The sequence below is a fragment of the Myodes glareolus genome, chromosome 8 (assembly GCF_982192425.1).
Source record: "Myodes glareolus chromosome 8, mMyoGla1.1, whole genome shotgun sequence".
Taxonomy (NCBI): domain Eukaryota; kingdom Metazoa; phylum Chordata; class Mammalia; order Rodentia; family Cricetidae; genus Myodes; species Myodes glareolus.
Genome location: NC_142033.1, coordinates 110,283,266 through 110,300,150, shown reverse-complemented (window position 1 = coordinate 110,300,150; position 16,885 = coordinate 110,283,266). Strand labels below are relative to the sequence as shown.

Below are 16,885 nucleotides of genomic sequence, written 5' to 3'. Positions count from 1 at the left end.
ATTCCCACTCTTGTGAGTTTCCCCTTATAACACAATTAAAAATATAATTGTTTATCTTTAAGCTGGCCTGGTTATTTCCCAAATCAAATAAACAGCTACAATCATCCATAGTCCAGATAGAATTTTTATCCAAGTTGTTCCAAGGCAGTTAGTCAGATCTAGTCCATTTATCCCTAGCTGTTTTTTGTCCAACTTGATGTGGGAAAATATCAAGACTAGAATTCCTCATCACAACAGACTGGTTGTTCCTAGTTAACAAGTCTTGTCACCCTAAACCCCATCAAACATATTTCTGCACTACACAAAATTTCCCTTGGTGCTATACCTAGATGATTATTTCTTATCAGGTGCCACTAGGCCTGTGCAGGCTGAGGAATGGCCTTCTTGACTCCTGGGTAGGGCAGCAGTTCAATATGCCATAATGTCTCCTTTTTGCTTCCCTCCCTTGAAATGGGTGACTTACAGTTGCTGGAAGAATGACAAAACCTGATTCTTCCTGTCTTTCTTTTCTGGCGAGGCGGGTAGCTTAGCCTTAGAAACCTACTCCCTATCTCCCCAGCAGCTTTAACTTTATATCTGAGATAGAGATTACCTGGAAATAAATTGGGAGCATAAGGTAGCAGGGTGTGATCGAGCTGTCCAGAAGGCCCCTCTCCTATCTTCACTGTGCCCAATGACTACCCAGCCAAGACCTTCCATCAGGCCAGCCATGGTACTCCCACCTCCAGAATCCTGGCTTCCTCTGCCAACCCCTCATTTCCTGGACCAAAGTCCGTCTTACTGTATCTATTAGAGTAGGTAGCCGGAAATTTATGCATTCATTCACATCACACTACTCCATCGTAACTTCTTGGTCCTGAGCTGTGATGCATTACTTCTCCTGTTCAAGACTGTGACACATAGAAGTAATTGATGATATCCATTCTATTCTCCTAGTCTCCTCGTATTTTGCCTAAGGAAATTATGTACATTTATATCAAACTTTGAGAAGATTCTAGAGAAAGAAAAAAGCTATGTTTAGATACCTGTTTGTGACTGGTCTGTAACCCAGGCAATAAAATAAATACTAAAAAGTAATACAGTAAAAAAAATAAGCCACATAAAGATGGAGAATACACAGAGAGTCTGGATTATGTATATTATTGTGTTTTCTTTGAATTTTTTGACTGTGAAAGAGCTAATTAATCAACATATATACTTTAAAAGGTATCTTGATTTCAGAATTTGGGTTTAAAGTTATGTTGTTTTGGAAAAAACGTTCTTTTGTTCCCACAGAGGATAAAATATTTCATATCCATTCTCTTACCCTGTGTCTTTTTATAGGTGAATGAGTGCATTGATATTAAGTGATATTAATGACCAGTGGTTGTTAACTCCGGTTATCTTATGGTAGTAGTGTTTGTGTGTTTCCCTTCTTTGGGCTATGCTGGGGGGGGGGGGCTATCAGATGTCTGTGTTATTGTGGATGTAGTTAGCTTCCTTGGTTTGAGGTTTCCCTTCTGGTACTTTCTGTATGACTGGGTTTGTGGCTACGTATTGTTTAAATCTGTTTTTGTCATTGAATATCTTGTTTTCTCCATCAATGATGAATGAAAGCTTTGCTGGGTATAGTAGTCTGGGTTTGCATTCATGGTCTCTTAGTGTTTGCAGCACATCTATATAAGACCTTCTGGCTTTCATGGTTTCATTGAAAAGTCAGGTGTAATTCTCATAGGTTTACCTTTATATGTTACTTGATATTTTTCCTTTGCACCTCTTAATATTCTTTCTTTGTTCTGTATGTTTTGTGTTTTGATTATTATATGGTGAGGGGATTTTTTTTATTCAGTCTATTTGGTGTTCTGTAGGCTTCTTGTACCTTCATAGGGATATCCTTCTGCAGGCTGGGAAAGTTCTCTCCTATAATTTTGTTGAATATGTTTCCTGTGTATTTGAGCTGGAGCTCTTCTCCTTCTTCTACCCATGTTATTCTTAGGTTTGGTCTTTTCATTGTCTCCCAGATTTCCTGAATGTTTTATGTTAAGAATTTGTTGGATTTAGTAGGGTTTTTTTTGACCAGTGACTCTTTTTCATCAATAGTATCTTCAGCACTTCAGAGTCTTTCTTCTATCTCTTATATTCTGTTGGTTAGACTTGTCTCTGTAGTTCTCGTTCATTTACCCAGATTTTCCACTTCCTGAGTTCCCTCAGTTTGTGTTTTCTTTATTACCTCTATTTCAATCTTCAGGTCTTGAGCTGTTTCCTTCACCTGTTTGATTGCTTTTTCTTGGTTTTTTTTTTTTGAGGGTTTTATTAATTTTATTTCAGCTTTCTGTTTTTCCTCTATTACTTTAAGGGAGTTTTTCAATTCCTTTTTAAAGGCCTCCATAATTTTCATAAAGTTATATTTAAAGTCGTTTTCTTCTACTTCTTCTGAGTTAGGGTAATCAAGTCTTCCTGTTGTGTTTCCGCTGGGTTCTGGTGTTACCATGTTGTTTTTTAGGATGTTGGAAAAATTCTTACATTGGCACCTACCCATTTCTTCCTTTAAATGAGGCCAGCAGTATCTTGGCTTCTTGGTCTAATCCTTGCTGTGGCTCTCTCTTAGGTCCACTCAGTATTGGCACAGGCTGTGTTTTGCAGGGTTCCATGGAACTCACAGGGAAAGGCAGGTTGGGGGCGGGGTGGATTGAGAGCTAGCAGGGAAGCTCCCTACTGGCAGCTCTTATGTCCCCCAAGTATGGGTGTAAGATGTGTGGCAGGGTTCCATGAAGCTGACAGGGAAAGATGGGTTGAGGGTGGGACGGATTGAGGGTTAGCCTGCAAGCTCCCTGCTGGCAGCTAGAAATGCCTAGGGACCCGGGGAGGAGCCCCTGACTTTTCTCCCACATGGAGGTCTTAGGGAGTTGGTGGTTTGGGGCCACAGCCGCTGCCAACTCACTTCCTATATCCCCCAAGTTTGGGCGCAGGATGTATGCCAGGGTTCCACAGAGCTCGCAGGCAACCCAATTTGCCTGCGCACAACACTGGAGAGAAGACTTTCAGCAGTCTTACTATAAAGTAACAATTTCTTCCCAAATGAAAACTCTTAACAGGAAATCCCTGAAACTTACCACAAACACTAGAACCCTCCATATCCAAGTACATACAAGCCAGAAGGACAACTAACAGACAGACTAAGACAAGAGAAGCTACCTTTAAAAAGAAGAGATAAACCAAGATTCCTCAGACATTATGCAACCTGTGAGGTTTCCTTCATGTTGTTTCCCAAGTTTCCAGGTTTTGTGAATCAGCACCGTTACTTGACACAGACTTTGAAATGATGGAGTTTTATTTTATTTTACAAAAGAAAACAAAATATCATTTTTTCATTTTATATACCAAACCCCATTCCCACTCCCTCCCCTCCTCCCATTCCCACCACTTACCACTCCTTTTCCACTCCTCAGAGAGGATAAGGCATATTGCTTTGGGGAAGGTTCAAGACTCTCCCTACTATATCTAGGCTGAGAACGTTATCCATCCAAAGAGAATAGATTCCCAAAAAGCCAGTGCAAGCAGTAGGGATAAATCCCAGTGCCACTTCCAGTAGCCCTTCAGTCTGTCCCAGCCACACAACTGTCAACTGTCACCACATTCAGAGGGACTAGTTTAGACCTATGCTGCTTCCTTCCCTGTCCATTTGGAGTTGGTGAGCTCCGGTTAGCTCAGGTAAACTGTTTCAGTGGGTGTCCCCATAATGATCTTGACCTCCTTGCTCATATTGTCATTCCTCCCACACTTCAACTGGATTATAGAGCTCATCCCAGTGCTCCAGTGCAGTTCTGTAACATGAGGGCCTGCTTGTTGGGGTTTCTGTCCTGCCCATTTCCCACAGTCGGTGAATCCCAAAGAAAATACACAGAAGTCTATATTAATGAAAAAACTGATTGGCCCATTATCTCAGGCTTTGTATTAACTCTTATAACTTATATTAACCCATTATTCTTATCTGTGTTAGCCACATGGCTTGTTTACCTTTTTCAGCAGGACAGGTCACATCTTGCTTCTTTTGTGGTCTGGGCAGGACTGGGGAAAGAGTTTCCTTCTTCCCAGAATACTCCTGTTCTCATTGTTCTACATCTACGTCCTGTCTGGTTTTCCTACCTATACTTCCTGCCTGGCTACTGACCAAACAGAGTTTATTTAAAATGTAATTGACAGAATACAGACAATTCTCCCACATCATTTCCCCCTCTTATATTTAAAAAAAAACAAAGGAAAATATTCTATAACATGAGGAACAGGCTTGTTAGGGTTTCAGTCATGCCCAGTTCCCATAGCCAGCAAGTTCCAAAGAAAATCTCACGGAGGTCTGCATAACTTATAAACTGATTGGCCCATTAGCTCAGGCTTCTTATTAGCTCTTGTATCTTATATTAACCCATTATTCTTATCTATGTTAGCCACATGGCTCAGCACCTTTTTTCAGCGGGGCAGCTCACATCCTGCTTTTTTGGTGATCTGGGCAGGACAGAAGCCCCAGCAAGCCCGCTCCTCATGTTACAGAATCACGTCCACGTGGACAACTGTATCCACATAAAGCCTGACAGAGCTTGGGAAGTAATTCTGGGCAGAAAAGAATAAAGTGTGGCTCCTTGGTAGCAGCAATTTCTTGGGTCTGCTCTGCTTGCTAGAGGCAAACAAGCACTCTCATCTAAGAGAGGCTTCCTGACTCAGCTTTAACTTCAAAACCCTGCCGCTCTTTAAGAGCTTCTGCCACGAAACACTTAAATGGTGTTGATAAAAATTGACTGCATGCTTTTTGGTTTTCAGCTGTAGCAGGAAAAAAAGCCACACTGTTTTAAAATGCCGGCTTTCTGGGCCATCCTCTAGGGCAAACCCTAATTCTTTCAGGCAGGCAGTCTGACTATGGAACATTTGAGTGTGGTTTGTGAGTAGACTGCTGCAGCTTGCTTGTTGGCAGAGACCTTGAAATGCCATAGAGTTGTGGCAATAAACGTGGTTACAGCCAGGACCTCTGCCATGAGGCTGAAATCTCAAAAAGCTAAGAAATGGGCTGAATCTAGCCATCACAGCTTTAATTCTCTCCATATTCTGACATGGCCAGAAAAAGAAAGAGATATATAGTAAAGAGAGATTCAAAGACAAAAAAAAAACCCCTAAAACCTCTAAATGGTTTACACTGTGTTAAAAATATATGCAAGCAAAAGGTTAAAGTCCCTTAAAATAAGAGAGTAGTTGTGTTTGGCGGCACACACCTTTAATCCTAATGCCTGGGAGGCAGGGGCAGACTGATCTCTGAGTTCAAGGTGTGGTAGCACACACCTTTAATCCCAACACTTGGGAGGCAGAAACAGATGGATCTCTGTGAGTTCAAAGACAGCTTGGTCTACAGAGCAAGTTCCAGGACAGCCAAAGATATACAGAGAACCTATCCCTAAAAGTAAAAATAAAAGAAATAGAGGCTAAAAATAAAGCCACATAAAGATGAAAAATACCCAGAGAATTTTGATACTGTCTGTTATTACCTCTTTGAATTGTTTGAATGCTGAGGAAGGAGCAACAGCTGCTAAAAGATATTTGCTTATAAATGCTGCTGAATTAATCCAAGAAAGGTATTTTGAAAATACCTTGACTTGAAAATTGAAGTCAAAAGGTATGTTACGTTGGAGAAGAGATTTTGCTTTTGTTTCCACAGGAAATGAGAGGCTGTGGATTCATTCTGAGTTAAGAAAAATCAGGTTTGATCAAGGAAGACCACCTGAGAAATCTCCAGTAGGAACAGATGGCCCAGATGTCTGAGTTCTACATCCAGAACAGATTCAAGATGCTGCCTGAGATGATAAGGCCTCACAGAATACTCCAGTCAGGACTTGATCATAACTCTAAATTTTCTTTAGGTCCCCATAAGATTATCAGCTCCCCCAACCAGCCAGAAGTAGCCTGGAATACTATGCCCACATTCCCAAAAAATTGGACTATGGATATTTTCCTTTGTTTAAAAAAAGGGGGGGGGGGAAGTGGTGCAGGAGAAGTCTGTATTCTGTCAATCATGTTTTAAATAAATGCTGATTGACCAGACAGAAAGTATAGGCAGGTCAACCAGACAAGAAGCAGAGGTGGGGCAATGAGAACAGGAGAATTCTAGGAAAAAGAAAGCCCTTTCCTCCCAGTCCTGGCCAGATCACAGAAGAAGCAAGATATGACCTGCCCCGCTGAAAAGGGTACTGGGCCATGTGGCTATCATAGATAAGAATAATGGGTTACTATATAAGAGCTAACATGAAGCCTGAGCTAATGGGTCAATCAGTTTATCATTAATATAGACTTTCTGCGTGATTTTCTTTGGGGCCAAACAGCTGTGTGACCTGGTGGGAGGACAGAAACCCCAACAAGCAGGCCCTCATGTTACATAGGTCTCTGCTTCTGTTTCCATTGGTTACTGGATGAAGGTTCAATGGTGACATTTAAGATATTTATCAATCTGATCTCAGGGAAATGCAAATCAAAATGATTCTGAGACACTACCTCACACCCGTCAGAATGGCTAATATCAAAAATACCAATGATAGCTTATGCTGGAGAGGACTAAGGGGAACACTTATGTGTTGCTGGTGGGAGTGCAAATTTGTACAACCTCTCTGGAAATCAGTATGGCAGTTTCTCAGAAAAGTTAGGAATCAACCTACCTCAGGACCCAGCAATACCTCTCTTGGGCATATACCCAAAAGATGCTCAATCACACTACAGGGACATATGTTCAACTATGTTCATTGCAGCATTATTTGTAATAGCCATTACCTGAAAACAACCTAGATGCTCCTCCACAGAAGAACAGATAAAGAAAATGTGGCACATTTACACAATGGAGTACTACTCACCAGAAAAAAATAATGACATATTGAAATTTGCATGCAAGCGGATGGAACTAGAAAACACCATCCTGAGTGAGGTAATCCAGATTCAGAAAGATGAACATGGTATGTAGTCTCTCATAAGTGGATACTAACTAAAAAAGAAAAGGATATTGAGCCCATAGTTCATGATCCTAGAGAAGTTAAGTAACAAGTGAACCTTAAGAAAAGCATACATAGATCTACCAGGAAAGGGAAAATAGACAGGATCACTTGACAAAATTGGAAGCATGGGGGAGGGGAGAAGGGAGGGTGAAAGGGGAAGAGGAGGGGTAAAGAGAACTTGATGGAATGTGGTAGTCAAGATGGAGGAAGCACAGAGATGAGAGCAAGAAAAATGATATTTGGATTGAGGGAGCCATTAAGGAGCTAACAAGAAACTTGGCACTAGAGAAATTCCCAGAAATCCATAAGGATGACCCCAGGCTGAGATGCCAAGCAAGATGGGAGAGGGGCCTGAAATGGCCTTGCCCTGTAGTCAGATTGACAGAGCTTTTTGAAACTTGTCTTTGTCACTTTTTTAGTGCTGTTACAACAGACCATTTCCAAGGGAAGTTATAAAATAACGACTTCAAATTTGAGTTCTTGGTTCCGGAGGGGAGTAGCGTTCACAAACCCATGGCAGGAAGCCTTGCATTGCAGCTGGAATGGTGCTGGAGACATAGCCAAGACCTGACATCCGACTTCTAGCCATGAGGGAAAAAGAGAGACAGATACAGAGAGACAGAGAGATAAGGATGCATGGGGTAGTTTTTTGAAAATGCAAAGACCACCCCTAGTAACATACCTCCTCCACCAGTGTGCCATCTCATAAACCCAAATAATTTCAGCAGCTGCAGAAGGAAAATTCAGATATATGTGCCTATAGAGGCCATTCTCATTCAAACCATCATAAGTCATATCTTCTTCTGTAATTATTCTTGTGAGTGACCTCAGTAAAGTTCACTGGTTCAACAACTTAAGATTTTGGCGTTTTACTTTGCTTTGCTGTAAGTTCCTTACCTGGAGTGAGTAGACATTTGTTCATGTTTCCCTAGGAACAATGTCTCATATGCTTACCTATCTTTGAATCCTTTGAGCTTAAATAATGACTCGTACTGGAGAATATGCGCACTGATATCTAAATGCACTGATATCTAAATGCTATAGGAGCAACTAACCACACTCTTATTGCATTTAAAACCCACTCTACAAGAAACAAATTATGTCTGGTACTATTAAAAGTACCCAAAACTCATCGTTGGCTAGGTTCTAGGTCCTAGGGAGGAATGCAATAACATAATTTTGTTACATGAACATATTAATAATATTCTTGTTAAATTGTTATCTTTATACCCAAAGATTTGTACAACTCTCAACTTTCTTTGGAGATGGCCCAGTAAGGACAAAATGCTGACAAAGATATGGAAGTAATGCCCAGTTAACACTATGACAGGTATATGCATTCATATAGTTATTGAGAGGAGCATAGAATCTCCACAAACTGAAGGTATGGTTACCTTATCACAGCACAAGTATTTTTTTTCCCTTGGGAGACAAAACAGTCTACCCCCTCCTTACAAGGTAACAATAATAAACCAAAGTAAGACTTAACCAAAGTTCACCATGAGAACCAATAAATTTATTGCATGAAGGTTATTTACAAACATGTAGGTGACCTCAGAGTAGCAGCACTGGAGATACTTCGCCCAGAATGGATGGTTGCTTCCCCATACTTGCATCAATGAGTCTTTCTCAACCTTAATGCAGCCTATATACTAAAGCAACTCTGGAGACACCAAGGCCAGAATATTAGGGCTGAACTATGAGCAAACGCTTGAGAATTATGGCTTCTTTCACAGGTGAGTATCCAATCCCATCCCTGCTCTGTGACAGTCAAGAAGCTTGCAAGCAGTCATGGTTGATCTTAGGAAGACGACACTTTTTTTCTCAGGGAACTGTGTCCTACCACAGCATAGTTGAATTTATTGAGGTGCTATTCACTACAGCCATGATGTGGAGTCTGCCTTGTGTCCCTCAAAGAATAAAGAAAATGTGCTTTATATAACCCATGGCATATTTTTCTATTTTTAAAATAGAATAAAATCCTATTGTTTGCAAGAACATAGATGGCATTAAAAGAAGACATGTTATAATAATTAAGTGAGATGTAGCAAGAGAAATATTAGAATTTTCCATTGTGTTGAAAATTAATTATTGTGTACAGGAAAAGTGACTGAGTAAAGAGGGTCAGGTGAGGACAAGGGGAAAGAGGTGGACGTGGTCAAAGCTGCATGTCTATATGTATGTATGAAAAATTCCCAGTAAAATGCATCACATGTGCAATTCCTGTGCATTAGCAACCATAGCACGATTATTTTCAAAATGTCAATTGACATGGAAAAACAGGTGAGATGAGCCTAGTCCATGTGTGGCCACACGGCAGTGATGGTCCTTGGTTACGAAGTGGGAACTCAAGTTGTGAGCACTCTCTGTGAGTCAGTTCTGCTGATTTCCAACTTCCTCCTATAATAGATAGACATTTAGAGGTAAGCAGAAATTCATTCCTCAGAAAGTAAAGCTCTAGATCGTGTTGGGATGACAAGCTAAGACTTTCGGTAAGGTCTAAAGCTTAGAAAATTCATCCTAGTATCTGACTCTGGAATCTCTTGTCACTCCCACATCTGCAAATTTTATCTTACTTTATCTTTGCACATGGCAGTAGATTTACTGGGGTCCCTCGATCTTACTAGGTAGCATCATACATGTCATCCTTTAATCTTTGTGGTGAGATTGATATTATCTTTGTCTTACAGACAGGGACTGTGAAACAAAGACACATTAAATGTTTTGACCAGAGCACATATGCTAAAGGTGGGTGCTTGAACTTATGTGTTTGACACCATTTAAATATAACAATGGCAGGTCATTTAGATGCAACAGAAAATTTACTAGGATTATAAGGGTTGATATGGACCTTTTATACCAAAACATAAGATCTAACATAAGGGCTTCTGACTAGTTTTTTGGATCATTTTTATGTAGTTGGTTTCTGAAATTCGACATTAAACTATGCAGCAGTGACAGCATATTACAACAGAGCACAGTGTTCCCAGGATGTTACTCTGATTCTCACTTAATTACATTTTTATGATGAATTGATCAACGTTCAGACAGACTAACCAGTGTCTTGTCTTGAACGAGAATGGTACCCATATGTTCACATATTTGAATTATCGGGCCTAAACTGGTAGTAGTATTGAGAAGAATTAGGAAGTGTGATCTTGTTGAGGGAGATTTGTAACTGTCAGGAGGGCTGTGAGGTTTCAAAAGCCTATGCCATCTCCAGTGTCTTGTGCTTGTGGATCGGGATGCGATTTCTCAGCTACTCCTCCAGTGCTAAGCCTGCTCCCTGTCTGCATGCTTATGGCCATGCTCAATTCCAGAATAAGCATGGATTCCTCCTGTGAAACTGGAAGCTTCCAAACAAGCTCTTTCTTCTATCAGTTGCCTTGGTCATGATGTCTTATCACAACTATAGAAAACTAAGATACCTAATAGCCACAGGGACACAACGGTGGTCTTAGCAGATTCATCACTAAAACATCACTGATATACCTGTCTGAGCATGCTCAGTGTTCCATTAGTCACTATACCTATGATATAGAATCTACAGAAATGCTTACTGTCAGATGAACAATGAAAATATGGTTGGCATACACATTGAGTATTATACAGCCACAAACATTTCTCCCATATTTAGATAAAAAGACAGAAAGGATGCAGAGATGATTCAGCAGTTAGGAACAATAGATGCTCTTCAGAAAACCAGAGTTGGATTTATTACACCACGTGGTGGTTCATAACTGTCTGTAACTCCCGTTCCAAGTTATATGATTCCATTTTCTTACCTCTGAACACCCAGTACAAAGACAAAACCACCAATTTACATAAAATAAATTATGATTTTTCTTTCTTTTTTGAGACAAAGTTTTTCTGTGTAAGTCCTGGTTGTCCTGAAACACACTCTAGCCTCCAACTCACAGAGATCCATGAGCCTCTGCCTTCCAAATTCTGGGATTAAAGGAATGCAATACCACTGCCTGATTATAAATAACTCAGTGAAAGAAAACATGAATGAAGACGGAGGACATTAATTTCAGTGAAACGTATTATATACAGAGAAATTAACACAAGATAAAGAAAAGATGTGTATTTGAATGTTAAATGCCACTTAAACATTAACATAGAATAGAAACAGCTGGGGCAAGAGACACATTAAATAGCTGTATTTAATTTTAAAATGTTACCTGTATGATAGAAATATAACAGTGAAACTTATTGTTATTTACAATTGATCTGTTCAACAGTGAAAGCTGGGAAAGTGAGAAGTAACTAGAGAGAGGAAGGTTTGTTTTGGTTCACGGTTTAGGGCATAGTGTATTATGGAATGAAAGCTATGGTGGTAGGACCATTTTCATGTATGACAGTGTGAAGCTGACTCTCACATCTAGAAAGTCAGGAAAGGAGAAAGGGGATTGTTCACGCTCAGATAGTTCTCTTTTTCCATTTTTATTTGGTCTAATACCCTGTCCCACCAGTAGGTGTCACCTATGTTCAGTAGGTCTTCCCGACCCAATGATATCGCTTTGGAAACACTCAAACATAGAAGAACCAGATGTAACTCATTTGGGTGATCTTAAATTCAGGTAAGTTGACAGTGATTGTTAACCAGAAAATGGTAAAGAAAAGAGAGGCAAGGAGAGGTGAGAAGAGAGGGGAAGAGTAGGAAAGGCAAGAAAATGGAGGGAAAGGAAAGGAAAGGCAGAGGAAATAATCTCTGCAGAACAGTGCGTATTCCTCTGACCTGTCTGTTCTGATGGATCTCTCTAGCCTTTTGAATGAATTTGGGCACCTTTTTACACCTTCTTTAATGGAAGATTGAAACCACAACCATTGGCTTTTATTGTCATTTGCCAATGCTGCACATTGTCCTTCGCCCTCATTTGTCTTTTGTACATGCTGTATGGATTGTGTGTGTATGCGTTCATGAGTGTGGGTACAAGTGAACACATCTCTGTCTTCCACATGGATATCAGTGAACAGCCTCAGGCCTCCTGTCTTGATTGAGACGAGGTCTCGTGTTTGCTACTGTGTTTATCAAATAGTGCCTCTGAACATTTAGATATTCTCCTGGCTCTGTGTTCCATCTTGATGCATTAGCAATGGGATTAAAAATTGAGTTACTGTATTAACTTTACCTGGACCTTTGGGACATGAACCCAAGCTCCCACTTGTGCATAACAGATGCTTTATTTACTCACGAAGCCACTTCCCCACCCTTCTACTCTCAAATAGATTATCTGCACTAAGAGATCCAGTCCTCTCCTCTCAAATAGACTATCGTGCATATTAGCAGATCCATGAACACAGCACCTCACCATGGCCACACAGAGAGAAGAGTCCAGCAGCAAGACTCTCATCACCCAAGAGTCTATGGTTTCTCAATACATTGCTCTGTATAATCAGTTCACTTCAAACACAAATGCCAACAGATAATTTTATCACGTAGCACCTTGAGGTCTTTATAAATGTATACCTCTTATGGAGACTCATTGAGGTACTTTAGAAGTAAATTTTATGGGAACTAGATGGTACAAACATAAGGCAAATTACAGAATGTGGTGAAAACTGACAACTACATAGCAGTAGTTAAAGTGATTTAAATTTCATGTGTGTACACCAAGCGTTTGTATAGGTGCATATATTCATGGATCTGCACACAAATGAAGGTCACAGGATATCTACAAGTGTAGAATACATTCTTTTTTCAGAGGGTCTGCAACTGGTCAAGGGCTCACCTATTCATCTAGACCAGCTGTCCAGGGAGTTCAAGGGATGCTTTGACTCTGTCTACTCAGTGCTGAGGTTACAGGCATGTACCACCATGCCTTGTTTTTTTCTGTAGATACCAGGAATAGAAATTGATCTTCATGTTGGCAGGGCAAACACTATATGTACTATATCCCAAATTTTACAGACCTTAGTGCTTTTGGGTATGGTAGAGAGCTGGGTCTGAGTATGACTCTTCCTGTACAGAAAGTTAGCACAAGATAAGAACTCAATTCTATGGCTCATAAGAGCCCTATCAAACCAGAAAGAAGAACCATCTTCAGAAGTGCCCTATTTTTATTGGCCAGATTTTTCAGAGGATCATAATACTTGGAAAAATCTTGATTCACAGAGTCTATGGACAAACTCTCACAAATACAGAGACACAGATAATTACATAAGAAACTAATATATACGGAGGGATGGAAACACAGAAAGTCCATGTTCTGATACAGAATGAAGGGCATAGCAGAGCATGGTCTGGGCCTTAGTAAAAAGAAGGAAATTTATTTATATGTCTTTTCTCAAAGAAAAAAGGTTGGAGAGTGTCGAGGAAAAGCATGACAAATCTCCCAATTCTCAACTCCACCAGCTTCAGCAGCATATATTCTAAATTCGGAAGGATTCGGGGAAGATTAGCATGGCCTCTGTACAAGGATGACATGCAAATACTTGAGGTGTCACTGATGGTACCAGAGGCTGAGGCATCCTGTGCTGCTTACAGAGCTTTCATTGACTGTGTCTAATAGCACTGAGATGAGTCTTCTGAGGGGAATATATACCTACTCATGATAGTGAACAGAAAAGATAGAAGAGAGGAGGAGAGGGAGGAGGAATACAGGAAGAAATACTGAAGAGTAAAGACATGTGAGCGGGGTAGAGAGAGAAGATAGCATCAAGAAAAGAAGTAATGAATCGAGAAAGGCAAGGAGAAATAAGAGAATGAAAGCATGAATTTAGGTACCAAATCTAGAAGCTGTGGCTGTATACAGTATGTCATTTATTTATTTATTTTTCAAGGACTACAGAGAGGAAATCTGTTTGCACGACAAACAAGATGAGGTCACATAAAGCCTTTCTGGGGAGCTGAGCTTACCGTTTTAGTGTGGGTAGTAGAGTAAGACATCTCAGTGCTTTCAGTCTCCACCCCTTTGTGCATCTTACGAAACCACTTCTTATATTCCATTCGCACCTGAAAGTTTGAAAGAATGATTAAAAGGATGGCTCATATCCAGAACTTGGTGCAAGGTAAGGGAATCTACTTTACATGGGATACAAAAGACACAAATGTCAAATCCTACTCTCTATGACTCATTGTTTTTCTGTATGTATTTGACCATAATTGAATTTATTAATTTTATTTAAATTCAATTTCTTCCATTATAAATAGGAACTTATACAAGAAGAATTGATAATGCTGAGAGTGTGCTAGTAGTGGTGGTGATGGTAATGAAATGGTGATGATTGCTGTAACTGCATGGCTGTGATACTGCTGAGTGTGAGAGGAGTGATGGTAACGAAATGGTGATGATTGGTGTAACTGCATGGCTGTGATACTGCTGAGTGTGAGAGGAGTGATGGTTACAGTGAAGATGAGGACAGTCATGATGCCCGTAAAGCTAATTATTAGAACGCTGATGATAATAAAGGCAATGATAATGATCAGATAATGATCAGAGTAGTCCCAGTAGGGTTGATAAGGATGAATATGATGACTATGTGATATGGTCACAGTGACCAAAGTGGTAAAGATAGTGATATTGATGTGATGGTAGCAACTATAATGGTGATCATCATGATAATTATGGTGATGTTAATACTGAAAACTAAGATGATTGGCGGCAATGGTGGTTGGAATGGAATGATAGATATGATGGTGACTGTGATAATTATGGTGGTGGTGGTGGTAATAAGTACAACGAAGGGTGCATTAGTGATAGCAGTGACAGGAGTGGCAGTGTTGATGGTGGTGGTGATGATGGTGAGAATGAAGATAGTGATGAAGAGGATTGTGATAGTTAGAGTGGTGATAAGATGACTATGACGATGGATATGATAGTGATGATAAGAAGGACAATGATTGGTGATGATGATGATGATGATGATGATGATGATGATGATGATGATGATGGTGAAGATGATGAAAAAGCAGAGGGGGATGAAAGTGTGATGATTGTGGCCAAAATTAACTAAACAATAGATATATGCGAGGCACTTGATAAGCAGCATAATATTTACCTTTCACATAAACTGAAAATAAAACATATGTTTTTAATCTCTAATTCAGGTGACAGAATCTAAATACTGATAAAGTAACATTTAACAGTGCACAGCTTTACCACAAAAGGAAAGAAGAACCCTTTGGTCTATAAAACATCACACAAGCCTCATATCACCAGAGAAAACTTTTATTTCCCTATGATCATCTCCCAGCAGGGAAGAAGGAATCATTTGATCTTTAAAACACCTGATAAGTATCTTTCATCAGAAGAAGGGAGAAACTGTTTAATAACAAGGCTTCAGAGGGGAGGAGGTATGAGGTCAAAGTAACCTAACTTTTCCTAAGCCATTTCACTGTGAGGGAGAAGAACCAAACACAGAGGGGGCACACAATTAGGGAAGAGGAATTAATGAGCTATTATAATCATGGTCCATTTGTATTAGCAGTTTAACTGCTGCTATTTACATCCAACAGCAAACAAACAGGCAAACAAAAAGTTCACCAAAGACTGACATAAGTAGAGATTAAAGTATAATTACAGTAAGATGCACAAAAAAGCATGTGCACCAGACAGTGGTGCACACCTTTAATACTAGCACTCAGAAGGCAGAGGCAGGTGAGTCTCTGTGAGTTCAAGACCAGCATGGTCTACAGAGTGAGTTTCAGGACAGGTTCCAAACCTTGTCACAGAAAAACCTTCTCTCTCTCTCTCTCTCTCTCTCTCTCTCTCTCTCTCTCTCTCTCACACACACACACACACACACACACACACACACACACACACAAAATGTGTGCTACTGGATTATATTGTACTGTCTTATAGAATCCTAACTCTTCAAAATAAGGCACTGTAACACTTACATATGATAAAGTAGACTCAGAGAGAATTGGCATCCTCTTTGAGGTCACAAAACAAACTAATAAACACAAGAATAGAGTGAGGCAGATTGTGCCAAATATCCTAGTGTTATCCTGTTCAATATGAATCACAACAACCAATCATATCCCCGGTAAACTCAAATTTGGTCATTAAGTTTGTTTTGAATAATCAGAAGAGTGCAGAAATGTTATTTGTAACAGTTATGCATAAACTTTAAGACCTAATGTGAGATTTCCATAAAACCTCCTTTCCATTTGATACAAGACAAATATATCTATCCCCCATATGTCCATGATGCCAGGATAATTTACTGTCAAGTGAAGATCTTTTCATTTTATAAAGGCTAATTCAACCAAGTGACAATTGTACATCATGAACAAGAAAGAAATTCTGTTTTAAGCCACCATGTTTGAAAAACTGGAAAGAAAGTCATTTGATAATGCAGTATAATCCACCTTATCTTGCATGCCCTTAAGAGGTACACTTAGATGCTGAATAGATGCAAATCACAATGTGTGAAATATCTAGGAAAAACTTCAAAATATCGTAAACAAATGAACATTTGAAAATTGAAACGTGAAACTCCAAGAATATGAGCAACAGCTCTAAGAGAATTTTGGTGTTAGGTTGGTAAGAAACGAGACAGCCTTACCTGGCGATTAAGCAGACAGTGTACCACAAATATCAAAACCCCCTGTAGGACATTGATGATGGTGAATAGGTAGGCAATGATCAATTTCACTGTCTTCCCGAGTTCAATGACCATAAATAAGCCAATGCCCCAAGAACATCCCAACACAAATAGTTGAACAATGGCTTTAAATGTCATGATCCTGGATAAAAACAATGACAACAAAGTCATAAACTGTTCCTCAGGCTCTTACTATTTGTTAAGTTAGCATTGGTGTAAGCAATATTTTTATGTGTTATGATACTGCATTTTTGAAGCATTTTGTTAATTAAAAAATGTATCTGTCCTGTCCACAAGATGCACTGGGGCAATGTCAGTGCAGATCT

General features: G+C 39.7%; 1 protein-coding gene and 1 non-coding gene across 5 annotated transcripts in view; one reads left to right on the top strand and one right to left on the bottom strand.

Moving 5' to 3' along the window:
* Positions 1 to 8,495: 8,495 nt before the first annotated feature.
* LOC146893994 (adhesion G protein-coupled receptor E4-like) overlaps positions 8,496 to 16,885 on the bottom strand; it is an 83,538-nt gene continuing 75,148 nt past the window's right edge. For all 4 annotated transcript variants that reach the window (XM_087909457.1, XM_087909460.1, XM_087909459.1 and 1 more), the window contains 3 exons: positions 16,521 to 16,701; positions 13,864 to 13,959; positions 8,496 to 9,401 (listed from right to left, as the gene is read on the bottom strand). In XM_087909457.1, coding sequence (XP_087765583.1) covers positions 9,375 to 9,401; positions 13,864 to 13,959; positions 16,521 to 16,701 — 304 coding nt within the window. In that variant the 3' untranslated portion in view covers positions 8,496 to 9,374. The remainder of the gene's footprint in view (positions 9,402 to 13,863; positions 13,960 to 16,520; positions 16,702 to 16,885) is intronic.
* On the top strand, positions 13,357 to 13,459 carry LOC146893995 (U6 spliceosomal RNA). Its single transcript, XR_015002912.2, has one exon. It is a non-coding gene; the product is annotated as a U6 spliceosomal RNA (small nuclear RNA).